We start from the raw sequence: 27,070 nt of genomic DNA, 5'->3' as shown, positions 1-27,070 counted from the left end.
CACCCCCGCGGGCACGGGAGGGTGTCTGGGCACGCTTGCACACGCAGCCGGGCGAGCACAGGCAGATATGCTACAGACACACACACACACACGGAGGCAGGCGTCGCACCCTCTGCCTAGGGGCCGGGGGCTGCGGCCGGACCCTGGGTACGTACAGACACACACACACATATATATGTGTATGAACATACACATGTGCACAGGAACACACATCCACCTCCACAGGCACAAATATGAGCACACGCAGTTGCAGAGACGTGCACCTACCCTCCCCACATGCACATACATATGGGCACACATCCACATCCCTCTATATGCACACACACGTGCGCAAAACTTCACACGTGCACACACAGAGATGCATCTCCCCCCTCCAGAGATGGCTGGGGAGATGTGGCCTGCACACAGGCACCCCTGTGCACGTACACGTGCGCACAGAGGGGCTGTGGCCCCCCCCCCAGGCAGCAGTGACACGTTGGCATCCCCAGGGCTGAGGAGGTGTAACACACACCCACTTGCACACACAGCTCGGTGTTCAAGAGCAGCCACGCTCTGCGTGTCCCCCCCCGGTCCTGCTCAGATGACCCCAGAGACCCCAGCACCCGCAGCCCCGGCCCAGGACCCACATGGGTCTCCCAGCTGCCCCATCCCCAGTGCAGCACCACTGCAACACCCTTCTCTGGGGGTCCACAAGGGAACAAGTTTGTGGGGCTCCAGCTTCACCCAGCACCCCCATTTCACTGTCTGAAGGAAGCGAAGATCACATTGATGCTGTGGGTGTACAGAAAACCAGTCTTCATGGCAAGGTAAACCGGTACCAGCCTGACTGACTAACGCTCTTCATTTCTCGTTTGTATGATTGCAGCGTTGCTGTTCTCCGCTGAAGAAGCTCCTCTCTCCAAGAAAGGGCCGGCAGAGCCCTCTCTGCTCACAGCCACTGCAGGCAGAGCTGCTGGCAGCTGCCTTCAACCACCTCCCAAAGGCTGTCTCTGGCCTGTCGCTGCTCTCCGGCTCCTACACACAGCCTTTCCTCCCAGCAGGGAGTTATTTGCCACCAACAGGTTTCCCTTTCTCTTCCTTCATCTGTCCTCCTCCTTCTGTCCTTAAGGGGCAACGATCGCAGGGCTCCGCAGCCACCGTTATCTCCTCTCTGCCTTCCTGGGGCAGTGGCTTTCAGCTCTGCCTGCAGCAGCAGGGTGCATTTCTCGCTGTCCTGCTAAGAAGAATTATTTCCAGTCCTTTGCTTGAAAACTTTTGCCCTGCCAGCTCAGCTGGGTGCTGGGATGCTCATCGGTCCTATCTTTGAGCAATATGAAGGAGTAACACCCCCAGATGAGGAACCCAAGAAGATATTGAGTCCATTTGCTCAGGGAACCGTTAAATCCTGGCTGTGGTTGTACCCTCGGGAGCACGCGACAGCAAATGCTGGTCTCTCTCATCGCATAGGAGTGTGGTAACAAACCCTGGCGGGTTTTAATGCTAACTTTTAATTCAGACTAAGCTGGCATTGAGGGAGAAGGATGGTGAGACAGCCGGTGTGCTCGGCCCCTGCTCCTGGTCTCTCCCCTTCATCCAGATCCCTAAGGAGATGTGGGATATATTAATGGGGTGCTGCTCTTTGCCAACAAGCCATCTCAAAACCCTCTGGTGTTTGAGTACTCACAGCACCCTTTGAATAGGTTTTGCAGAATTTAAGCAAACCATACAGCGCACGCAGCATGGAAAGGTGAAAGCAGTTTACATGCATTAGTCAGAGGTTCTTACAGCCAGGAAAAAAATAAAAATAAAAAAACACTAGGAAAATATGCTCAAGTAAGAGAAAAAAATGGTGTTAAGATTGTAAATGTCTGTCTACAGGCAAAAATCCTCCAGGGAATCCTTTTTTCTCACCAGTGGAAATCCAGGCGGGGAGCTTCCTACAAATCCCAAATTATTAGGGTTCTCAGAGGTTGCTCTCGGTGTCAGTCTCAGAGCCAAACAAACCCCACGACAACGTGCTGGTAGGTGACACGGACGTGACAGATCAGCTGCAGGGTGGGCTGAGCCGGGGGATGCGGTGGGATCACAAACGGCAGCCCAACCACCGCCCTGCTGGGGTGGTACAGGTGCTGCCCCGACCCCTGCCAAAAACGGGCTCGGTGGCAACGTGACCTGGGTGCAAGTCTGAATGAGGTCAGCCATCAAATTAGATGTGCACCGTGGCCTCTAATCCATGCGAAGGCCTAATGATCTCCAAAAAACATTGGTGTCACATTTGCTTGCTCAGCTCAGAAAGGCCAGGGGAAGCAGATCCATCTTTCTCCATCGGCTCCGCGGGGAAATGGTGATAAATAAATGAATAAATAATGTCAGGTCAGGAAAGGTACGGTGCATTTTTTTGTTTTCTTGGAAAATGGTGCTCTACCTTCTTACTAGCTCTGTGCGCGCATTTGATGATTCAATGGGATGAGATTTTGGGGGTTGTGCTGGGATTTTTTTATGCTGCTCCTCTGAGCTTACCCCAAAAGGGAGAGATTTGCTGCTTTAGGAATAACTGTGGCTCGCTGCAGTTTAACACTGGTGCTGTGCTCAGTACAACTCTGCCTCTAAAACCACAGGCTTTAATTAGCATTCATAAGCCTTGGGGTGACAGCAGGGAAAGAGGACATTCTTCAAACCTCTCTCGGTCACACGTGTGTGCTGACCGACCGGTCCTCTGTGTGCATGTATCTCTCTCTCTCTCTCTCTCTGTTTTCACAAAATTTGTTCTCCAATTTTGTTAAAAATTAGCCAACAGGTTCAAAAGCTGGAGTCTAATACATCGAGGGACAGAAACCTCTTTTCCTTTGGAAACCGAACCGAGTTGCTGTGGTTTTGGTGCTGAACCTCAAGACGGTTCTGGGTAAGCTGGTTTCCATGCTAGCCAGGTGAGGATAACGGTGGTTGTTTTCCACTGTGGATGCTCCAGCGTCCTCTACCAGAGGGAGCAATCGTTGCTCATGTAAAGCAACGGAGCAAGCTGCAAGCCGCCACAGTTCCTGCACAAAGGCTGACCTTGGGCTCCTCTCAGCTCAGCCATCTCCCCTGGTGATGGGCCCAGAGCTCCTCGGCTCACCCCGCTGTACGTCAGCGTGGGTTTTGGATGAGAACGGCATTGCAACGCTACCGGTTTGGCTCAAGCCCAGAGCTGTGGGAGGTCTTGTCGATGGGGAACATGGTGCTTCTCTCCTGCACGTCCCCACCTAAGGTGGTGTCCTAGCCCCTTCCCTTGGGGTGGTATGAAATGTGGAGCTTTGCCCTTCACAAGAAGAGTCCTTCACTAACTCCTTTCGTATAGAAGAAACTGAAGCTCAGGTGAGACGCTTGAAAATAATTTTTTTGTTAATCCTAACCCTATTCCTCACTAATTTTGCCTAGGAAATTTTGCAGGGAGACATATTTTCCCTTCAGCCTTCCACAGGTTGCACCACCCACAGCCATAGGAGCATCAGGGGATGCTGTTGCAGGAGAAGGCACCAGAGAAACACCCACGTGGCCGAGCTCTTCCGCTGCCTGGTGATCCCCAGCACAACCCACCGGGCCCCTCAGCTCCTGGCATGCACGGCCAAATCTCTCTGCCTGCTCCATTTCATGCTGGGGTTTGATCTTAAACACCGGATAATGAAAGGTTGAGGTGGCCTGTCCAGACGTGGGTTACGCGCTGCGGCCGTGGCAGGGATGAAGTCTGGCCAGCGCTGCCTGTACCTCTTCCTCTGCTTTCCTGCTGCGTGCCGGAGTGGGTAAGTGATGTGGTAAATCAGCTGTCACTTAGCAACGCTGCCGGTTCGGGAGCGGCGGCGGGTTTTGGCGCGGGAGTGATGCCCGCCAGGCTGTGCGGTGGATCAACCGGCCCGAGGTTCCTCACCTCCAACACAGACTATGTGCACGAGAGGAGTTTATTTCACCTTTTTCCCCCAATATTTTCCAACCCAGCCTTTATTTGCTTTTCCTTTTGCTGCTTTCCCTAAACGTGTAGGTGCAGATTTCCCACTGGTGAAGAAAACAGCCCCAGCCGTAGGAGCCAGATGCTCCCTGCCAGCCCCCACTATGATTGCCGTGCTGCGCAATCGGAGCGCCCTGAGACCCCCCAGCCAATTTGGGCTCCAACCCAGCCCATGGTGGCAAACAGCCATCTGCCATCTGTAGAGCTGGTACAGCAGGACAGACAGAGGGCAGAAGGATGATTAGCTTGGTTTTATCCTCCGAGGAAGAAAACAGCACAGAGAACGGCAGCGACTTGCCCACCCTGACACAGGGAGCTTGTAGCACCACGGCAAAATCGCTGCCCGCGGGACTTGAGAAGCGAGGCTGGACCTGTTCCACACCTGAGGCATCGCCTGTGGTTCACCTCGAGGGTACTTCTGCACGTGGATCTCCCCGGCTCTTCACCACCTGGACAGCCAGGCCCCACGAGCAGTGGGGATGTGCAGCAGAAGGCGGGAGGATCATGCCTGTGTGCGCTGGGGTGAGGGATGGGGGTTCCTTGGTCCTCCCCGCACCGCCTTTCACCTGGTCTCTCCCCTTGTGCTCGGCAGGAGGAATGGAAACCTTCCAGCTGAAGGCTTTTAAACTGACAGTTTGCAAACTCTGTAAACCAACCCAAATCTATTGAGGAAAGGGGAAGTTCCTGCCGGGGGGGTGCAGCAAGAGTGGGCTGCTCTGCAAGGGCAGGCAAGCCGAAGCCGAGCTTAAGAGCATCTCCTAAGCAGAGGGTGGAGGCCTGGAGGAGGTTCCTCACGTCTCTTCCAGCTCCTCTCCTCGCGGGCTGTGGGGGGGCCTGGCGTATGGGAAATGATCCTGAGCTTGGGCACCCTCTCTCTGGTGCTGGACCCAGCAAGCACAAATCATATCGAGTCCTTTGGTCGTGTTTCCCAAAGCCAAGCGATTGCGAGGTCCAGTCAAGGAGTTAGAGGGGCTTAAACCAGTCGTGAACCCACGCCGGCACAATTCAGAGCCTTTGCTGTCTAGAGCTAACAAGGGGGTTCAGTTCCGCTCCCCTCGTGCTGGGCCTGTAAATTAAGAAATTTTTGTAATGCAACAACACACATATTTTTAAAAAGGCCTTTTCTTCAGAATTAAGGAGCAAAAGATCTTGAATTAGGGAGTCAGTCACTTCACAGCTCAGTTGGAATAAATCCCCTGGTTCCCACAAAAGCAGGTTTTCCATTTACACCCATTTTTGAGATATAATCTGAACGTATCTAGACAAAACTCAGGCCTGCAAAGCCAGCCCCTGGGAGGGAAAGGATTTGCAAACATAAGGAAGCCAGACTGGCCTGGGAGCCTGGGCCAGGCTGGACAAGCCGTCCTGAACCAGTCAATCACGGAGAAACTGCACCGGGCAGTAAGCGGGAGCACGCGGGCAAGGCTCAGGGGTAGCTGCTATGGCGTCAGCCTGGTTGAGCTGGAGGGAGCTGCCGAACCTGCGGCGACCAGGTCTGAGGTCAGATGGGATGGGACAGCCTGGCCCAAAGGGAGAAACCTTCCATTTCTGATGACCCGAGGTATGAGTAGACATTCAAACGAGGAAGGAGTGAGCAGGGCTCTTCAGCCGGTGAAAGAGATGACTTATAACCGAGGTCTGAGAATTCATGAGTATCCTGGGGAGCATGGCCAGGGACCAGCCGGTCACCACCTCTTCCAGTTCAAGACCTTTTTTTCAGGGCATGGTTCATCATGTCCTGGAAGAAGCTGCCAAAAGGCACCATGGGATAAAGCTCCCATGGGCTCCTGGGGACGTGTTGAGGTTGTGGACCTAACACCCTGGTGCGGTGGCCTCTGCGAACCATCCCCAGGCGCTGCGCAGAGTTTCTAGGACACTGGACTGACTTTTCAAGATATCTCCTCGGGAAGGTCAGCTTGGTAACAGATTTCTCTCTCGCCCATATTCAGCAGCTGAGTGTTGGCCACAGATGCAATTAGCTCCACAGGCATTTTAATGTCTCTAATTCCGTCTGAGGTTACAGCTCAGCCGTGCAGGATGGATCGATCTGCACAATCACGATCTGAGCTGGGTTATGCAGGATGGGGGCGCGAGGCGGAAGCACTCAGTGTGGCTCCGCAGGAACGGCTGCTTTCTTGTTCCTTTCCAAGAGGGATTTAGCTTTTATTTAGTGCCAAAGGGTACTTCTTTCCAGAACGTGCGGCACTTACTGTCAGAGAATGAAAAGTAAATCCATTAGATACTTTATGAATTATAAGGATTGAAAGGGATTTCTTTAAGAGATGCAGCCTATTTTACATTTTTTTTCTTTGTCCTGAATGATAGTTGCAAGGGAATAATGAAGACTTGACAAACCTTTGTACAGTCAAAAATCCTGAAGTTTTGCATATACGCTATATTTGGAGAAATGAGGTTACAATTAGGATAAGATGATGCTTTTGCTGCTAACAATTAGAAATCTAAGTAGTATAACCTGGCATGGCAACAAATAAAATTTAATCACGGTAACATAATTACTGAGAGGGACCAACGCAAGGCAAAATTAAGACTGTTTAGGTATCTTCATACTTTGTTTCTTCCTTCAAGTTCTTCAATTGCTTTCGAGTGCTAATTTCCCGCATTCACAATATTTAGATTGAAATAATCACCAAATCTGCAGAGGATCTGGGTTTTTATCATTCAGTTGTTGAGCTGTACTCTCAACTTTCCTTCATCCCAGGTTTTCAGCCTAAGCAGCAGCAAAACGTGATGTCTCAAAGACCTAAAAGCCAAGGTTTGACAGTGATACAGACGGCTGTCAGGTGACCACATCTGTACGTGGAAGCAGGGGGAGAGTTTATACACACAAAAGGGAGACCTTGGACTCTGCAACACGCACAGGATATTCCCGGACAATTAAAGATGCTAGTGTTAATGAAGAAGGATGGGAGCAATCTCCAGATTTGGTCCACCTCTCCATTCTTGTCTTAAACAACCTTGAGTAAATCTCCTCTGCTCCTCTGACTATCTGCTAAGTCGCTCTCCTCTTAGAGCAGGCTGGATCAGTGTTTTGAGGATAACCGTGTCAAAGGTCTGTGAAACGCTGAGCTCCTACAGAGGCTGTAAAACAGATTATGAGACTTTTCCTCCACAGAGTAGAGCAGCTTCGCCCCTGGGCATTTTGGTTGCGTTGCTGGCCGAGGGCCAGGGTTATTCACTGGGTTCAGAGGGTCTCTGGTCTGCTGTCCTCACCTGGGGATGCTCTGTAATTAATAAAATGGTACTGACCCATTAATGATAAAAATGATATGTGTTGACCTCTACAAGAAATCTGCTTCTTTGAAGACAAGACTTTCATCACAAATCTCTTGGAATAAAACTAAGGGGAGATTGACTTGTGGCTCCTCCTTAAATGGAAGGAAATTGGACCCCTTGCTGTATGTGCATCAAAAGGTTTGGAGTAGAATTTAATAAAAAAAAAAAAAAGAGCAGCACAATCAGCAGCAACACCAAATCCTCAAAAATGCCACATGGGAGAAACTGAGGCAAAATCTGGAGGTGCGGGGATGCAAAGAAGGTCTGCGAGAGGCAGGAGGAGTAGGCCGGGGAGAGAAACTCATGGACACATTGTCCTAATGGACAGATCCGTTCCAACAGCACAGAAACTCACAGGGAAGTGAAAGACTCCACAATCCAGAGGAAAAGACCTGAAAAGCAGAGAAAAACCTGCACAGGGTCTGACATCCTTTGCTTCTGTGGCTGGAAGATATTCAAGAGGAGTGAGAAAAGGCGAAGGGAGGCTTTGTGGCTGGGCAGGTTGCCCTGACGGGCCACAGCTTCTCTTGTATAGCTGCCCCGAGGTATGGCTCCACCTAGCAATTCATATTGGCATTAAACGGGTTAAATAACACCGGCAACAACACCCATCAGATTCTCTTGAAAATACTGGGGCTGCCTATTCCCCACTGCCCAAGAGTCAGAAGCCAGTTCTGCCCCATGCAAACCTCTCGAGTCTTTTGGGGTGGCTCTGGAAGGGGACTGGACTCAGACAGGACCAAACAAGACAGCCGCTGAGTCAACGCTGCCCGCTCCTTGCTTCTGCCTGATGCAGTATGAGCACCGCACCTCAAGGGAGCACTTTGCGGCCTCCTGGATGAGACCTCTGTTTCTTGGCTGAAGAGGTACTGCAGAAAGCCAGAACATGCCACCCCCTCCCTGGCCAAAATGCCAAAATCAAGCTTCTGCCTTCAAATTTCCTCTCTCCTATCCAGATGCAAATGCAGAGGTCATGGAGAGGCAGCCCTGGAAACTCCTGTTTGCACAGATCCAACCTGTCGAGCTCAGTAGCACGCTGGTAGTCACAGAGAACAGCCTGTGCTCCAGTGACTTTGTCCAAGGTCCATCACGGTGCTAAAGCAGGCTGTAAGAAAAAAAGCTTTTATTTTAAGCAATAACAGTGCAGGTAGCAAAAAAGCACAGGTTCCACAGGGGGCATGAAACAGAGGATGTGCCAGAGTGCTCCTTGCAGTTTGGTGGCTACCTTATAGTCGGGCAGTATGATATCATTCTGCCTGGGAGGAAGCCTCTGGTGGGGGATCGTCTCCAGAAAAAAATTTTAAAAAAAAGCAGAAAAAGGTGGGAAAGTGAGAGTTTGTTTGGCCAAGGCTAAAGAAGGAAATCCCTGGAACAGTCCCTGGGAGAAGAGTGATGGAGAAGCCAGGAAAATCCCAAGTCAGCTCTATGGGAGGCGGGGAGGCTCACAGGGAGCCTGCGTTCCTCTAAGGTTTTGGCTTTTGCTGCTGCTTAAGCTGATGTAAGCTGCTCTTAGGGCACCACTCCACTGCTGTGGGGTTCCGCAAACATGGCATTAGAGAAGGATCCGGCTGCAAACAGGGGGTGGGAGTGAGTGGCTGGCGGAAGGGGAAGCAGCATCGGCTTGAGGTCCTTCTGCTTTCAAAACTTGGCTTATTCAATTTCTCCATAAGGAGGAGGAATGGATGGAAAACCACGTGAAGAGTAGAAGCAAGCTCAAGGTATCTGCGCAGTAGTACGTACTGCCTGGGGTGTCTCCTCCAAGACGCAGGGTGCCCTAAGCGTGCCAGCTCAGGAACCAGGTGATGAGGCTCTAGATCACGCTGGCAACGTGAAGGGTCCAGGGAGAGTCCTGGACAACGTGCCCTGAGAGATGCAGCGTAGAAGAGCTGCATTTGTGCATTGATACAAGAGCGAGACTCTCAGAGTCCCTCTGGTAGCTGTGCAGATTCAACCTGTCTGGTTTAGCCCAAGACAGGCTCCAGGCAGGCAGGAGCAGCCCCAGTTTGCCCAGCACTGAACCAGTTTGGTCCTGCTCTGCAACAGAGAGACGGGATGAAGGCAAAGCCCCGAGCCCTGCTGCGGTGCCTGCCCGCGGCGCTGCGCAGCGTTCGATGGGAGGTTTGGCAGCACGGCTCGCTGCCCAGCCCCGGCTTGCACTGAAACCAGGAAACCCGATTCTGCAGCCCTGAGCGGCTTGTTTAAATACGTGGGGCCCTGAAAATCATTTCCCTAAACACCTTCTCGTTTCAACCTGAAAAAACACAAGGGATTTATTTTCCAAACACGATCTTTCATTTTGTCCTTGGGGTCACTTACGTGCTCAAATAACACAATTTGCATTAGCCAGCCTCCTCAGCGCTCATCTGATCCCACATTGTCATCTGCCTCATTTCTTCAGCCTGGTCCACGCGGTCGAACGGCCACTGAACGCAGTGGGACTTTTCCTGCCCAAAAAAGCAAGTCTGAGCATAAAACGAGTCACCAAGTCAGCACAGGAGGCGGCACCGCGTGGTGTAAATAGTGTAGAAAGTGTAAATATTTAGATGGGACTGGGCTGCGAGCGGTTTTGGGTAACGGAGGGCTGTTTGAGATACTTTGGGGTGTCCCTCGGGGCCAGACACCTGAGCAGCCGAACCCTGGGAACCCTTCAGTGCGGGCAAGGACAAGGCAGCCTGGTTTACGTGGGCAGTCCAGGCCTACTAGCGTTGCTCCCACGGAAACCTTTTCCGTCAGGGAAGAGGGAGGCTGCTGCCACCGCCCTCGCGCTGAGGGACTGGGGCTCCCCCAGAGCGCCGTGGGGTGGGCCGCCGCCTCTCGGCACGCCGACCCTCTCGCCTCCCCCCGTTCCGTGGAGGGGGATCTGATAAACCGAGGTGCCGCTGCGAGGGGCCCGGGGCGGCAGAAACCCCGTAAGGCGGCGGCTGCAGGCCCAGGCCCGGGCCCGGCCCCGGCCCCGGCGGGCGGGAAGGCGCCGCGGTTGCCGTGACGACGCCCCGCTGCCCCCCTCGGTTGCTATGGCAGCGGGCGAGCCAATCGGTGCGCGCCGCCGCGGGTCGGCGGGGAGGAAGGCGCGGGGGAAGGGTTTGCCGGTAGCGCCGCCGGAAGTGCCGGTGGGGGCGGGGCCGGGCCCGGAAGCGCGGCCGGCGCGGCGGGAGGGTCAGGGCACCTCAGCGGGGCGGCAGGAGGACGGGCGAGTGAGCGGCGGCGGCGGCGGCGGCTGACCGGGGCCGCTGAGGTTGCCCGGACCAAGCGCTGCCGGGGCCGGCAGGGCGCGGGCGGTCTTTGCCCGGCCGGAGCGCAGAGCGGGGACACTCCCGCCCCTTCCTTCCTGCCGCCCCTCCCCCGCGGCGGCAGGCCCTGCACGGGAAGATGGCGGCGGCGGCCGGAGGCGGCAGCGGCACCAGCAGCAGCAGTGGCGGCGGCGCGGGGGCGGCGGGCCGGCCCGGGCTGTGAGACCCGCGGCGGGACGGGGCGGCGAGCGGCGGAGGATGAGCCTGCTGTGTGCGCAGTATCTCCGGTGAGAGCCGGCCGGGAAGCGGCCGCGGGGCGGGCGGGCGGGGCGGGGGGAGAGGTCGCCGCTCTGCCCTGAGGCGAGGCCGCGGCCATCGGCCCCGGAGGCGGCGGGGAGGACGCGGTCCCCTCAGGTGTGAGGAGGCCTCACAGCGGCAGCGAGGAGCTCGGGACTGTGAGGGGAGTGCGGCCGGGGAGGGGTGAGGGGGACCCGGCCGCCACGTTACCGAGCCCCGCACCGCCGGCGGGGGAGCGGAGGCCGAGGCGGAACGGAGCCGCGTACCCGCAGGCAGGCGGCCCGGGTTGCCGCTTAGCTGAGGACGGCCCAGCGCGGCGAGGACTCCCCAGCAAGGTCAAGCCGGTACTTCGGAGCGGCGGGGAGGGCAGGGGAGCCCACCGGCTTCCCCGCCGGGATTTTCCATCCCCTTTCAAGTAGGTGCCGTGATAACCCGCCGCTGCGGAGCGACTGCGAGCTTTGACCCCGGCGGTGAAGCGAAACCTGGGCTCGCAGCCCCGTGAGGTGCTGTGGGAGAACGGGAGTAGCAGGAGTTGTGTCTCACCCCGCGGCCTGCTGAAAAGTCCTCTGCCGAGGCTTGCACGGTTGATGGGTTTTGGGGACAGTCAGCTGTTTGGGAGGGTTTGGGAGAGAAGCCAGTCTGCTAAGGTTGTTGCTTCTTCGAAACACTTCGCTTGAACGGAAACGCTCCCGAGTCCCTGAAGTCGAGAGCGCTAGATGCTGCACGTTGATATGAGCAGAACTTACATTGAGGTGGGGTGAACTGATCTTTTTGGGTACAAAACGCTCTTTCGCTAGTGATTTTTGGAGAGGAACGTTGCGAGGTACATACGGCTTCCTAGTAGCTGTAAAATGCTGAGTACCGTGTGGTCCGTGATGTGTTGTGTGTCTGTCCCCCCCCCAACCCTGCCAAGGCACCTCATGGAAAAGCTGTAGATATGCCAAAAGGACATGCGCACTTTTTCTGAAGAGTTCAGGCCTTGGGGAGGATTTCTAAGGGGTGAATTTAAGGAGGTTTTTACATTTCCAAGACACTTTCTATCCAGGGTTCTGAAACACTTCAGCTGTCTCCCCTTACTGATTCTCCAAATCCTCTTCCTCATCTTGTATTGCATCTCTGTCTGCCTCTGCCTCCTTCTGGTAGTCCAGATCCTGTCTCAAGTTTATCTTTTAAAAAAAGAAAGTAATTTTTTTCTCTAATAGCAAGTTTATGAGCCTTTTTCTCTTCCAGGCTGCTAACCTATGCTGTCTCAGAAACTTCTTCATTTGTTCTTTCCTGTTCCATTATCGAAAAAAGCTCTTAAATGCCGTATTATTAGCTCTCCTCTACCAGTAAAAGACTTGCTTTTATATTTTAGTATATGTCCTAATAATGTTGTAACCTCTTGCTCCCCTCTCCCTCCCCGTGACTACGAGTCTTCGGGTGCCTTGCGTCGTTACAAGGCCGTACTGCTGAAGTCACGCTTGTCCTGCCCCAGTCACCTTCCTGCACCACCGGCCTCTTTCTTAGCATTCTGTATTCTGCTGCACCAAGCTGGAGGTCCTCCTTGCTTGTAAGCATGTGGGCAGTAATAACCTGTTTCTCCTTTATCACTTTTTCCTGACTGCTTTGTTCATGTTGTGCCTAACACAACGGGACTGAAACATCTGGGCACTAATGTATTACAAGTAATGACTCCCAAGAACCTTGTCTCCTAAAAAAAACCCCAACAGGACACTTTTCAAGCACTTTGTAGTTGGTAATCTTCACCTTCTCTCTTTAAAGAACATTTGGTTTGTTCCTCTGTGTAGAAGGTAAGCTTGGGGACGGTTTCCTTAAAAGCTGAAATGCTTTTTACATCTACAGTGTGTATATTTAAATTGTTTGATTTGCATAGGGCAGAAATTGAGCTGCAGATTACTGCAGCCCAAGCTCATAAAGAGAACTGGGAATAGAGCCTCAGACTCTCAGACCAGTTCTGTTAGTCCTTTGCCTTAAGGAGGAGGGCATCCTCCTCCTTACGCTAGCATTAGAAGCTCAATCTCAGTGTAACGATGAAGGAATAAATAGACAAAAGTATAATGATATGAAAGGGCAACTTCACAAAACATTGTGCCAAATGAAGATGTGGAGCAATTAGTCACTGCTAATCTTCATCATCTTAAAACTGAGAAGAGACAGAAAAGTTTTTGTGAGAAATCTTTCTGTGTGTATTTGAAGTTTAGACAGAAGAGAGCTGCATTTCTGAGGTGACCATGCAATGGTTGAATAACTAGTGAAATAATGACTCTGCAAGAATTGAGACGCTGCAAAAATGAGCAGGGAAGAAAGGACTTTTAGCTGGGCTGCCTTAACTCCTCCACTACCAGTTTCTCTCTGTCTGTATAAATGTAGATGAACTAACTGTTTTAAAACGCTGACCTTAAAAGATTGTGCCCCTTCGATCAAAGTGTGAGAACTGAGAAACACCTGAGACTCCTACAGAAGTCTTCCAGAATGAACAAAGAAGGTCAGACTTCATACACCGAGTCTTTCAAAAGTTGCAGGAGAGTCCGTTTTCAAGTGATCTTCATACGTTGTAAGAAAGCGTTGGGATTTTTGCTTTCCTAGTCTTATTCTTTTCAAGGTCACCTTTCAAGAGTACGGGAGTGTCTTCTGTCCCACCTAGTTTCCTAGATACTTCTCTCGGCTCATTGTTTGAGTCACTTCTCAAAGATTTGCATTACATCTGGTCAGGTGAGTAGACCTTTCAGAAGGTTCTTTCAAACAGCTCTTAGGAACAAGAGGCATGGTTCACATCTCTCTGTTCAGGTGAATGTGTTCGTCTCATCTGGCTGAAAACTTGTATCCATATCATTTGTGCTGCTTTGGGAATCTACAAGTACTCTCTGTAAATCAAATTAATATCGTGGGGCAGTCGTCTTACAGTAAATGTTTCATGTGTCCTGCTAGGTACAGAAGACAATGCTTATAGGCAAAGTGTCGCTACCAATAAGATTTCTAATGTAATATCACAGAAACTTCAGAGCACATCCGTTTTATTAGACAAGTATCAAGCTTAAATCCACCTAGTCCACTTCTGTTCGCTTTAAAGAGATGATCTTCATTGCCAATTTTATATGTTAATGTTCAAACCGTAGTTAACATGGATTCAAAAGTTTAGCAGTTTGACTGAGATTTGACTGTCTCACTTGCACTTCACAAAGATGTGAACTCTAGTTACTAGTTAAATGTGGCATTACCCTGGTAAATTGTGGCTTTCAGCATTCTGTAAACATAGAATAAAAAGTGCTTGAATTACAGGGCTTGAACACCGCTTAGAAATTCTAGTGATGACAAACCAGTAGGTAGTTTCCTGTACTCTTATGATGAGGCTATAACCAACTTCATTAAAGGTTTGACTGCTTTAATAATTTAAATTGTGGCTCTCTTTTCAAAGACTCATCAGTAGCTCCATTAACTTCTGCATCTGCTGTGTCTCTTCGTGGTTGCTCCTTTGCTGTCTGCCGGTCCGTGACGCACCTCTTGCAGTGTTTCTTCACTGTTAGTGGAGGAGGGTAGAGCGGAGGTAATTTCGTGCTGCAGTCTGTGTGTGTGAGCATGTTCTGGTACCATTTCCTGATCGGGATGACGCAGAGTTGATGTTTGTCAGTGCTAGAAAGGCACAAACCAGAACACTGTTTGAAACCCAGGATGAATCTCAACAGGACAGGCAGAGTAAGTTATTTCATTATCTTGAGGGTACATGAAGGAAAAAGTTAGTAAATGTAACTTCAATGTTAATAGAGAATCATATAATGCGTGCTTGGAGTCCATAGGATTACAAGGTAACTCAGGCTGGAGGTGACCTCGGGAGGTCCCTGTCCAACCTCCTGCTGAAAGCAGGGGCAGCTCTGGGGTCAGACCAGGTTGCTCACGGCTTGATCCACTCAGGTCTATAAGCCTCCAAGGACAGAGACAGCTCAGACTTTTGGGGCAGCCTGTGCTACTCCTTGACTGTCCTCATGGTGGAAAAGATTTTCTTTACATCCAGTCTCAACCTCTCATATTTTAACTTACACCCATTGTCTCTCGTGCCACTGCGGAGAGCCTGGCTCTGTCTTCTCAGTTCCCTCCCCACAGGCGGGAGGCTGCTGTGGGTGCCCTGAAGCCTTCCCTGCCCCAGGCTGACCGAGCCCCACTCCTGTTCCTCCAGCCCCCAATGCAAGTGCTACAGCCCCAACCGCCCTGGGGGCCTCCACTGACCTCGCTCCAGTTGATCCGCATCTTTCTTGATTTGTCTTGATATCCGAACAAGACCAGTCAGTCTTGGAAAGTGTTCCCTCCAGCTTTTTTATGTTCTGAAATGATTAATGCTACTTTCATACGTTGTTTACTCTTGAATTTTAAACAGGGAAGGAGTGGTGGAGAGATCAAATGCTATGTTGGCCTTTCGGGAGCCACCTCTTAGCACAGTGTTTTCTTTGGGAGAACATAAAAGGAGGACGTTCCTTCTTCTTTTCTTTTTCCTCCATACAGTGTGTTTCTAGCATTTGATAACTAGAACTGCTGCCGATATTTAATATGAGCAACACTTATCCCTCTTCGAGGGTGAGGGTAATGGTTTAAAAAGGCAAGTTAGATTGATGATTACTACTTACTACTGATCAACAAGCTTTTTGTGGTGACCTATGAAGTAAAAAGAATTACAATTTTAAGTGTTAAACAATTCCTCTCTGAGCTTTCTGCTGAAGGAATCTATCTTACTGAGAGCCCAAAACATGCACCGTACCCCTTGGGTCTCTGGGCTCTCCTACTGTCGTGGAGATTGGGTGATTTGGTTTACTGAGCATCTTCCTGCCACCCAGGGACAATCTGTGCTGAAGTCACAAATTGACTGGGTGTACTATCATAGCTCTGATTTTTTTTTTTTAAAAGCCTAGATTCCAGAGGAAACAAGGCTTGTGTGAATCTACTGCTTATCACTTTCTCAAATGACTTTGACAAATTTTAACCATCTTCTACAGGGGGATAGAAGTTTCAAAGTTGATTGTTGCCATTGACTTTATGAAAGTTAGCTGGTTGGAATAGCGATCCAAATGAGCACGCCTGTTGAGAGAGAAGCAGGCAGAGCTCAGCTGGTGTAATTCAGCACATGCAGAGCTTCACATCAGCCGTGGCATGTGCACTTTTCTGTGCGTGGAGTTTGAGTTTGCTCCTCTGGATGGAGTTTGAGTGCAGTTGGTGCAGTATGTTAAAAGCGTGGATAGATACACACCCTTAGTAACGAGGAGTTGAATGCCTATGCAGTTTAGCAGGTGGTGGGCATGTTTTTCTGCTGGAAGGTGACTATGTGTGAATGCGTGCTGGAGGGAAGAGGGCTGCAATAGTCCGAGAACTTGACCCTTCTTGCTTAGTACTTAGCGAAAGCTTGACCGTATAAACAAAGGGTGTGTTTTAACCTTGAACTGCTTCCCACCGATGTGTCCCACTCTTCCTTTCACCCTTTCCTGCTCTGGCCCTGATTTGATGGTCTAAGTTTATGGCCAGGTCTTCAGTGAACTGGACTGGGGAACTACGCTAGGTTAAAACTGCTATTGGTTTGTTTGTTTGTTTGTTTTACCCAGGGAGTTTAGCCTGAGTTGGTTTCCTGATCCCATTCATCATGTTACCACACATGGGCTGACAAAAGGGGTGAGGTTGTGTGCAGCAGGAATGAGGCACTAATAGTAAGGGCAGGGTGGACTGTTTCTTCTAGTGATAGTGCTCATTATCCTTAAAGTGCTCACTGACCCGTGACACTAGTAAATAATGCCACATTTCCTAGAACATACAACCCTTGAATGCCCTCGCATAGCTGGCATCACTGTCGCAATTACTGCACTTTCTTTGTGCTCTGCTTTGAGGTTACTTGCAAAATTGTTCTAGTGACCTAGAAGTGCAGGTTAGTGTAAGTAAAGTTACAGCTGTATTTATTTATTTATCTTCGATGGCAGGGATGATTCTTGTAGCCATTAGTTCTTGTTCTAACCTGCATATTCCTGTGTAGTTTGATCTTTATTGAAAAGGAGAAGGATCTATTGTGGCAGTGAAACCAGGTGATGCTTATATGAAGTTTTGATGCGGCACTTAAGCTGCACCAAAGCATTTTGAGAAGGCTGCCCCCTTCCCTGAATATAGGGGTTTGGAGGCGTTTTGCTGAATTTTTTCATATCAGTGCATGGTAGGAAGATACATTTGCTGGGTGAATGCTTAGCTATTTTATTTAAGTACTCAATATAAAGTATATCGTGACATTCAAGCTACTCGAAGATCTCTTTCTTCTGTCCTAAGAGTCCATCTTCCATATAGCGGTTTCATAACATGTAACCCTAGCCTGTTCCAGTGAGATGGTTTTTGCCTCCAAATAAGCTGATCTGGGCATGGAATTGTATCACTAACTTTACCTCAAGCAACTTAAAAGCTTTATTTAAATCAATCTATATGGAACGTGAAGCTGCCCTGCTCTTAAATTTGCCACGTTGGCTATTGCACACATTTTCAGAAGTTTTGATGCTTCCCACTTGAGAAGAAAAGGCTGGCTGCAGTCACTGCTCAGGATCACTTGGGCGATGGGAGAAGACAGTGACTTGATGGATAGATGCCTTGGTGTCTTCCCTGCCCTGTTCAGCCGGCAAAAATCAGTGTGGAAGAGGAGTAATTGCAGTTCAAGTGCATGGTGGCCGGGGAGGGAGGAGAGGATAGTTTGCTAGTGTCTGATGTTGTTTGATGAGGAGCTGCTGGAGTTGTGGAGGTTTAAGGGTCCTTCTTCACTGCCACTGGATCTTCACAGCAGCAGCGGAGATCCACTAGTAGGAGCAGACTCCTTGGAGTAAGGAGTGGTGGAGAAGCAGTGAAGGAATGCAGCTATAATGGATAAGGAGTATACGTGGGAGGACATAAGTTATTGCTTTTGTTACTTTGAACTTGAGGCTTGTCCTCATCTCACTTGAAAACTGCACAGCTGCTGTCAACCAGGAGAGGAATAAAACAACAAATTTGTTTCTTTAAAATGATTAGCAGAATTGTATACCTTGGTCCTGTACTTTTTATTATATTACTAGGGAGGTCATGGATTTCAGTGGTGTTTGGTGCTCAGGGAGGGATATGGCATCTGAACTCCATTTCTCCGTCTTCCTGCAGCAAAAAGAACAGAGGGCTAATATTATTTATTGTGGAGTGACACATGGAATCATGGAGCTGACTCGTGGGCTGTAGTTTCTCACTATTTCACCCAGGAGGGAGGGCAGGTGGGTTGTTTGGTTTTTTTTTTTTTGTATGTGCCTCTTGAGCACTCGTGTTGTTGCATGCAGTATCTTGTTGAATGTAGCTTTACAGTTGTACTGGTTTCATCATCAGCTTCCAACGATGCAGCCGTGCTCAGAGTCCTGCCTTTAGGCCATGTTTCTAGACTTGTCTGGCCACCGCTTTTCTTCCCATTTGAATATAAGAAAAACTTCTGATCGTAAGCTTGGGGACTTCCTAGACAACCAAATGAGGGGGGAATGGCTTAAGCAGTGTTTTGATACTGTGTATTTCAATTCCTCTGAGATAAATCAGCAGCTACCCATTCAGATCAATGTAATGCTGTGAGTTGAGGTGGAATAAGAGCTTCTTGAGTAACATTAGGCCTGCTTTCTCTTCTTTCTGTATTCCGGTAGGACTTTTCTCGGATTATTCACACTGGCTTCTGCACTCAAGGGATTATCATAAGGAACCAGAAGGCTGAGGAGTCTCTTGGGATTGTTACAGAGCCGTGGGCGACAGACTGAATTTCACTGATGGGACTCAAATCAGAGATACCCTTGAGGTACTTCGGAGTCCTGCTAGAGTTAATTTTCTTTTCCAGCTTTAGGGGGGGAAAAAACCCCCTCATTTTTCTGAAAGTGCTTATGATGTCTCTAACACATCAGCAGTCTGTTTCTCATATTTTAATTTCATTGTCTGTGGTGTTGAAAGTATCCTCTAGTGCTCAGCTCTATTGAACATTTTTCTGCTTCATCTAATATTGGTATGTGTAAGCTGATTTTTATTTTATTTCCTCCCCCTTGCGCTCTGAAGCATTGTCTGTTTTGAATCTGCGGGCCCCACTTGTCATATGGCTGAATTATCTCAGAGAGCTGCTCTCTAGCTGTTAGGAAGTGAGAAATTAATTCTGAATGTATTTCCAGTGAAACCTTTAAGATTAATTCTGCCAAATAAACTTGGGGAAAATTTCTTGAATTAAAGAACCTTAGGCAGAGATTAGACTTTTTGTTTGGATGCAGTAAACCAGACCTTTTGGGCATTGAGAGTCTTTATTCAAGGCTGGCTTTGGTGTTTCTTGGTGCCTTGATTTAATGAGGCCTTGATAGTTGTTCCTGTTTGATCAGGCTACAGCAAAGAGCAGTTTGTTTGGAGGCAGCCTGTTCTAGGGCCCCCTGGACTCCCCAGTGGTCTGTGCTACGTTATTTATCGCAGTTTGACTTCCCTACACGTGTTGTCAGGAATAGAAAGAAATGAATTTTTGATAAATCTGTTGGGAAGGCCATTTTCCCCCCTTTTTGTTTTATGATAATCCTATAAATTCTGCTACTGTATTTTCTGTTGCAGTGAAATTGCTTTGCTGTGTCCTGTCTTGGTCTCAACGTGATTTGAAGAAAGCATGTGGATTTTGCTATGTGTCAAACAGCTGCGACCGTGTGATAATCTTTTTTTAAACCAGAGTTTCCTATAGCCAGCAAGGAACCTTTGACAGACTCTAGCTTCAGTTCCTTCTGCAGTCAGTACTGGTTTTGGCAGTGCCTTTGAGCGTTCGTACTCTTAATTTGAGGTAGACCTGAGCCTTTAAGAGGGGTCTCTAGGGTAGTCTTTCCAGACTAGCCTAATAATAACAACTAAAAATAGAAATGCTAATCATCTGCACCTAGGAAGAGGGGGAGAAAGAAGGATGGGATGAGACTTTTGTCTGTTGAATAGATGCTAGTTGTCTGTCTTGAAGTAGTGTCGATACTTGTTGAGGACAATGCCATGCAAAACTTCTGAGCATAGAAGCTTGATATAGCCAGCTATTTGCCAGAAAAAGCCGATCTACTAGTGAGTCTGTTTTTTTGTGAATGGCAATAAGACTAGTGTCCAAAGGGTTTAAGCCACACTTTTTAATATTAAAGAAAAACCCCAAACCACCAAGAGCGTATAAAAACATGAAAGCCGGAGCAGGCCTTAGAGCTCCAACGTCCAGCCGCAGTCACTAGTAAAATAGAGGAAATGTTATTTCAATATGAAGAAAATGGTGAGGTTTCTATATGGGTTAATGATTATAAATTAAATTATTAAAAGATGCGGAGTGAATTTGCAATAAAAATCTAGAAGGTGTTTCAGTTTCACTTAATACCATCAGTATGCACGAAGTTGAACATATATCTGATATCTTTAACTAGAAAAGAAGTGATACACTGCCTAATATGCATTGTGAGCATTCATTTGAATTAATACAGAAGGCCTTAATTTAGGAGCATGTTGCATAGATTATTCTAGGGCACGAACCTCTGGCAGATTTTCCACCCAGTGTGTATGTACCCATACTATTTTATTTTAGATATTTATTTGATTTTGAGGTAAGCTATAGGACTTATGGGGTTTGGGGCAAAGACAGTTGTAGGGGATTGTGGCTTGCCAGGTAGGTGTGCAGTCCAGCTTCAGCCGAAGTACTCATCTTCTCCTGATTTTTTTGATATCAAAGACTAAAATAACCTCTAAAGCTTGAAACTATCTGGAAAGATACTTCCAGTATCTTTCTAATGAAGGTGTCAAATGCTTGCTGATGCTGCTTGTGCAACTACAGACTATTTTGGTAGCTTCCATCATAGGTGGCTAGGCAGAAGTGAGGGCTAAAAAAAGTGATGTGTCTATCTGTAACTTTCTTATATACTCAGAATTTTGGGATAGTCTCTCAAAATCAGGTAAACTTCTGCACGCTTTGCTTTAAAGATGGTTATACAATTGTATTTTATATCATGTGTAAGTGATTCTGTTAATTCCTAAAATAATTCTCTGAGGACCACAGAACTAGAAACTGCTATGCTGGAGTGGCCCAAGAGTCCTTAGGAATGCCAGATCAGAAAGATGTGAAGATCTTTGGGCCTTTAAGGACTCAGCTGCGGGAAATTTTATCTGTATGGTTGAAAGTGCTGTTGAACATATGGATTTCAGATTTTGGGGTTAGAGCAGCGTGATTCATGTAGTTTCCATGCTTTATTGTAAAATGCTGAAATACAGTGCCAAAATTATTCTATTTTAAAATTTGTTTTGGACATGCTGATATACTATACAAAACATTTGATGACGAGATCCAAGCTGTTGTGGTTGCAAAGTGAAATGCCAGGGCTGAGTTGGCTTGTGCAACCTGAGTAATGCACAAGTGTTGAGTTAATAACCGGTAATTGTGTAGTCACATGCTGAATCTTTTCCCAGCATCGTCCCTCCTTGCTTAATATGCGGTCAAGATTCAGAAAATGTCTTCTCAGTCTAACCAGGTGAGGATGATCCCTGCCTCCTCACCACCTTATGAAGTTAGTGGTGGATTGAGCAAGGCTGGTGATGTTTGCTGAGGGATTTGGTGGGAGGAAGGAGCCAGAGTGGGTGAACCCAAGGCATACTGCAGTTCTTTAAGGCAAGATGTAGTGCCATGCGGAAATGGTTTAGCAAGGTGGCTGGGATGGGCTGCTTTGGGGTATGGAGGTGTCTGCCTCTGGAGGACTTTGAAAACAAGCAAGGCGAATGTTTGTTAGGAATAACATCAGAGTGAGGGAATGGGCTACGTAAGCTTTTGAGGTCCTTTCCAGCCTTAAAATTTGATCTTCAGGCTGGATGTGTTAGTCCATTGCTAGGCAGCCTGTTCCTCAGCTGTTGCAGAAGGTAAAATGAATGTCATGAGAACAAGTCTGGCCTGACTCTTGAGAGGGAGACTGCAGTCTGGAAAACTGTGTTTGGGTTTATGTTCAGTAAAGACGTGCTAAACCCAAAAAATTTTCCATACATTATTCCTAACGCAGATACTGATTTGTAGTTGGCTGAAGATCATGCGAACTTCTTTTAAAACAGTCCTTTTTAGTTCTGCAGCTAAGGTATTGAGATTTAAATTTGAAATAAAATTATCTTTATAAAAATGTTTAATCCCCAAAGGCAGGATTAACCTTGGAAGTTATAAACTTGCTCAGACACTTGCCCCATACCAATTCATTAGTTTTTAAAACGGGAAAGGTAGGTTACTGGTTAACTGCCAGTACCTGATAGCACTCTGCAGGGCAATGGCCGCGGCGTCTGCGTTGGGAGGCAGTTTGGACCTGCTGCGAGCAGAGCTGCAGAGGTCAGCTGGACTCGGCTGAGTGAGCTGCACCACTTCAGCCAAGTTGGTTTTCCTCCAGGCTTGTTTGTGTTCAACAGGGCTCAAAAGCTTCAAGCTGCACCCTTCCTAGAGAGGGGCCGTTCTCGTAGTAGCATATCCATGCTGCTTCACTCCCGAGCTAATAAAATGTGCTAGATCTGAGCTGGTTGGATTGGTCATAGGTTTTTCCTTCAGCTGAACACAGAGTAATTTTTATGTGTTCCAGGAGTATGTGTGTTTTGGTGGTGGACTCTCAGGTTTGGTAGCTGATAGCCCATCTGGATGAGCTGCTCCTGAACTTTAGAGAACCAACAGGAGAGGAGTATGGGAGAGTTGTGTGTTGATAAACCAGAAGCTGAATCTGAGCTTCAGTAACAAGCTCTCCTTCCCATAGCTCCATGCAGCTCAAACAGGTATCCTTGGTACCTTGTGTCACATTCATGCTTTTGTTGAAATACGTAGTAAATATTGCTGGTTGTGTTTGAGGCAAGAATGTAAAGATCATGCTCTCCCTTTCCATTAGAAATGACTGTATTTGATAGAGCTGCATTAAACTTGTGGTGTTAGAGGATTCCGCCTCTTTCTTACTTCCATATTTTTTCAGGAAAAATTACTCAAATATTCTCTCGTTGAAAAGTAAGTATTTTTCAGAGCAGCGCTGCCTGTGTGTTTCTGATAGAGTATGGGGTAATGAGACTCCCGTAAACTATTGGCAATGATGCACTGAGTACCCATTTAATTATCACAAATGGACGACATAACTCTCCCTGACTGGTGTTCAGCCTTTGTGCCATTGCTGTGCTTTCAGAGCGCATTCAGTTTCAAGGTGGAGAATTGAAAATAATTTTTAAGGTGCAGCTTGCAATTAGGACCATACTCGGATGTAATCTGAGTTATTTGTCATGGCTTGTCTAAACCATGCAGTGTCCTTTCGCACTGAAAAATCTCTTAGTTATGAAAAGCTATTTTAAAACTGCTGGGTATGTCACATTTGTGCATAGATACGTGTTTTGTGTGATGTTTACATGATTGTGAGTTTATAAAATGAATGGGGTAGGGCAAAAACCAGCTTTGTACAGTTGTTGAATGACCGCAATGAATAATTTAAATATCGATAATTTTGCTTTAGGCCTTATGTTTTTGAAGGTCTTGACTATCTGGGCATAGATCTCAGTACTAGTGCTTGGAGAGCACATGTTCAAAATGCTGAACTCCACTGTCTCTGTTGTAGTTAACTTACTACAGGCACAGTATGAGGGGTTACTTGCGCTTTATTTTTGCCACCTCTGATGGCGATGTCTAATATATTTGCTCTTTCTCCATCTGCTGCTTAGCAAGGAAGACAGTGTCTTGAATTCCCAATCACTGAGTTGTCTTTAATGGTAATTCTTCCATCCACGTGAGTGGTTTTCAGCTTGGCTGAGTGTAAGGATCAGAAGGGGGTCCACAGAAAACACTGAACATCAGTGAGCTATCCTGGTTTTATATCCCAAGCTATTAGTGGAGGCTAGAGGCAGCAGGAAGCTGCTCGAGCTGACAGTCCGGACGTAGAGGGCTGCAGGTATTGCCCTCTTCATGCAAAGTGGGGTGGACTTTCCAAGGGGAAACGTGTGTCACCTTTGTAACCAGGTCCTAGCTGCAGGTGCTCTGCTCTCCAGCTCCGCAGGCAGGCGCGAGGGCATATTTTATCCGTGTTGCAAGTGTGTGGCACTAAACTGACTGTGTGATTACCAGCCCTTGAAATGAAGGCTGTACGCTTGCCTGGGAGATCCTGTACAATGTCCAGGGAGGGTAGGCATGTGCTGCCTGACCTTAGCTGATCTGGCTTCTGCGAGGCTGACTTAAACAGCATAACTTTCTGGAGCAGATGTGATGATATCTATCCGAACCAGATCTCGATGCTCAGATTTCTGCGTTTTCCATAATTCTGGACATGGTTTTCATAATGCAAAAGCTGTTTAAAGAAGTTAAATAATGTTCACTTATTTTAACATCTATTATCTGCTGTTTCCAGTTCTTAAGTTTTTACCAAGTCAGGAACTGTGTATGTAACAAATGAGTAGTGGTGTTACTATTTATCACAACTGAAACCTGATATTCTGTGCACTCTAATCAGGGTGGATTTGAAAGAGCAAAAGATAGTAATATTACAAGGGCATAATTTGTTGGGATTTTTGTTTTGTTTTTTGTTTCAAAAGTAATTCTGTTGCTTTTCCTTGCTCAGTCTCAAAACCTTGTGGGAATTGCCATGGGAAGTAAGGCGGTTCAGATGCAAACTCTTACATCCCGCTTAGCACCGTCATTGTAAGAACTAACAACTCTTCTGTGTGCTTACCAAAAGTTCTTTCTTGTGGGCAGCGAGCGAGCAGAGCTTTATGATTTTTCTCTCTGAGATCTGTACCTTTTCAAGGGAGCAGGCTGTCAGTGCTTGAGTGGATTGCAAGACAAGCTTGAAGAAGTTTTTGTGCCTTTGTACCTTTAAGATTAGTCAAGCTAGTTTTTAAAAACTAAAGCAAAGGATAGTGTAAAGTTTAAGGAGATACACAGATTATGTATTCTATGATAAACATTTTGCCATTGACTTGTTCTCAGGTCAACTGCAAGGGTGATATTGGCTGACAGCATACAGTAAATGTGTTACTGTATGGATACTGAGAAGGAAACAGAGTATTCCATAAGCGTATTTGTTTGTTAACTGTTTCCTATTAGAAACTTTCATTTAAAGGTATTCCTTAAAATATGAGGACATCCGTGTCTTGAAGTGCCATGCATATTAAGTATCCATTTGTTCTTTCCTGAGTGTGCCTTTTTTATAGTTATTAAATAATTTTTAATCCTTTGTTAATTTGCTCTTAATTTTTCTGTATCGAAAGCACTTTCAGCACCCGTGGAGCTACGCTGTCAGCTCCTAGAAGGTAAATGGAGTAAAGGTGACTGGAATTCTTGTGCTTTTCTTTCGTGGCCAACATCCATATAGAGGTTAGGTTTTTTTCCCTAATGGCTCCAGTAAAATTACATATAAGTAGTAGGTCAAGATGAAAGCTAAAGAACAGCATAGAGAGTATTTTAAAAATATCTTTACAAACCAAAGCCTATGGAAAACACAGTTGAGCTTTCCTGAGGTAGTCTTAATACTGTGCATTTATTCCAAGCTATTTTTGTGTGAATTGATTGTAGTTTGCAGGTTACTCTCTTAACTTAAATTTTAAAACTCTAAGGAATAGACACAGGCATATTGTTGATCCTGAATGACTGCCTACAGACCAGATCCTGTTTCTGAGGCATTTAACTCATATTTGCAGCACTACTCTTCCAACAAGGCTCAGACTCGCTCCTGTGCTTGATGTGAGCTCTAGGCTGTAACGAGAGGGAGAGTGGAGACTTTGATGGAGGCAGTTTAACGCTACAAGCCTCAGCAGGGTAGGAGACTTGTATTTCCCTCCTGTAGATTAAATCAGAGAGTAAGCACGTATAAACTTCCCTTAGGGTAGCTTTTACCTGTTGGGCACATCTTTTTCAAATTTTGAGACAAAGGAACTGACTTCCATGAAACTGGAGGAAAAAAATGAGTTTGAATGAAGCTGACTGCGAGGGTACTTTTACTCTTATCCAGGGAGGAGGATTGTCAGTTCTGATCAAACTTGGAAAGAGTTGCTTTTGGTAGTTGATTTTTGAGGATGATTGTTCTGACGTGCTTCTAATAGAGCCTGTACTAGGAGAAAGGGGGAAGGTGGGATTAAAAAAACATCCTATTCTGTGTCCTCATTTCTCACCATCCCTCTCAGCTGAGGTGGGGACAAGAAGGTAATAGAGCAGAATTCCCTGTGGAGAGGGTTTGGATTCAGGTGGTGATTGCCTTGGCTTTAGCATCTGCTTGCAGAGGTGGTTTTTCTACTTGTACGGTTACACTGATGCTGAATTAATTCTTTGTGTGGCTTTAATTTACAGCTATAATCTGATAAAACCACTGGTCAAAGAAATTAGCTGTACCCTGACTTCAGCTGCCTGTAACAGGAATAATAAGCTTTAAACTAGTTAACATGTAAAATTGACAATAAGGTGGTACTGTTAAAGGTGTTTTTCATTGCCGTATCTGTGACTGCCCTTTCAGTCTGAAAGGCACATGGAGCATTTAACTCCATGACTCACTGCCCGAAGATCTCTTGCTATGTCATTAAGAGCTGACATCACCAAAACCTACCTTGCTCCCGAAGCAAGTGATTCTAACACTTTATGAAAACTACGGTCATTTAAATTAGGTGGCAACACTTGCAAGTTTGAAACATTAAGGACTTGTTCAATAAAGTTAAAACTACTTAAAGTTGTTAAACTGTACATATCTGATGCGCAAGTGAGTAGGTAAAGTCTATACAGAAATAAATAAGTAAAATCTAGATCAGACCCAGCTCTTTCTGGATGTGAGCCTTGCCATGTATTGGAATGATTAGAATAATAATTTGTTTTAAGTGTTAAGTGTATTTGACTTTCTTTTTAGTATGCTAGCATAGGAATTTACCTTCCCTATCCAAAATAAAAGGTTTCCTACATTTATTCTACATACATTCTATGTCTTCTTACTCCCTTTCAGGAGAAGGAAAACTTCTTGGCTGTGTCTTTCAGCCTTCCCATCAGTCACCTCCTGCTAAGTCTTGCTAGGCTGCGGGCACTTGTCATTGTGGTACAATTTCTGCATGTACCTCTGGGGAAGAGAAGTGCAGGAATATAAATTCCTGCTTGAAGTGAAACTACTGTGACCATTTAATATGTTTTTTTTTAGTTTGTAGAGTATTCACAGAACAAGTGATTGGATTCTGATTGCTTTTATTAAGCCCAGCTGCCTGGACTTGTTACCCATTACCCATTTTAGTACTCTAAATCCTCAATTCCTTATCGGGGGTTTATGCTACTGAGATTCGGTAAGGGAAC

General features: G+C 47.3%; 1 protein-coding gene across 5 annotated transcripts in view; it reads left to right on the top strand.

Annotated features, from left to right (window-relative positions):
* The first annotated feature begins 10,388 nt into the window (after positions 1-10,388).
* Positions 10,389-27,070, top strand: part of SMG7 (SMG7 nonsense mediated mRNA decay factor) — a 52,781-nt gene continuing 36,099 nt past the window's right edge. For 4 of the 5 annotated variants that reach the window (XM_054833340.1, XM_054833341.1, XM_054833342.1 and 1 more), the window contains exon 1: positions 10,389-10,772. In XM_054833340.1, the coding sequence (XP_054689315.1) occupies positions 10,744-10,772 (29 nt within the window). In that variant the 5' untranslated portion in view covers positions 10,389-10,743. Of the gene's footprint in view, positions 10,773-18,440; positions 18,590-27,070 lie in introns of all 5 variants that reach the window. The other variant, XM_054833339.1, reaches the window with a different exon arrangement.

The sequence above is a fragment of the Grus americana genome, chromosome 8, assembly GCF_028858705.1.
Source record: "Grus americana isolate bGruAme1 chromosome 8, bGruAme1.mat, whole genome shotgun sequence".
Classification (NCBI taxonomy): Eukaryota; Metazoa; Chordata; class Aves; order Gruiformes; family Gruidae; genus Grus; species Grus americana.
The sequence above is the reverse complement of the archived record's forward strand: the minus strand, read 5'-3'. Positions and strand labels throughout refer to the sequence as shown.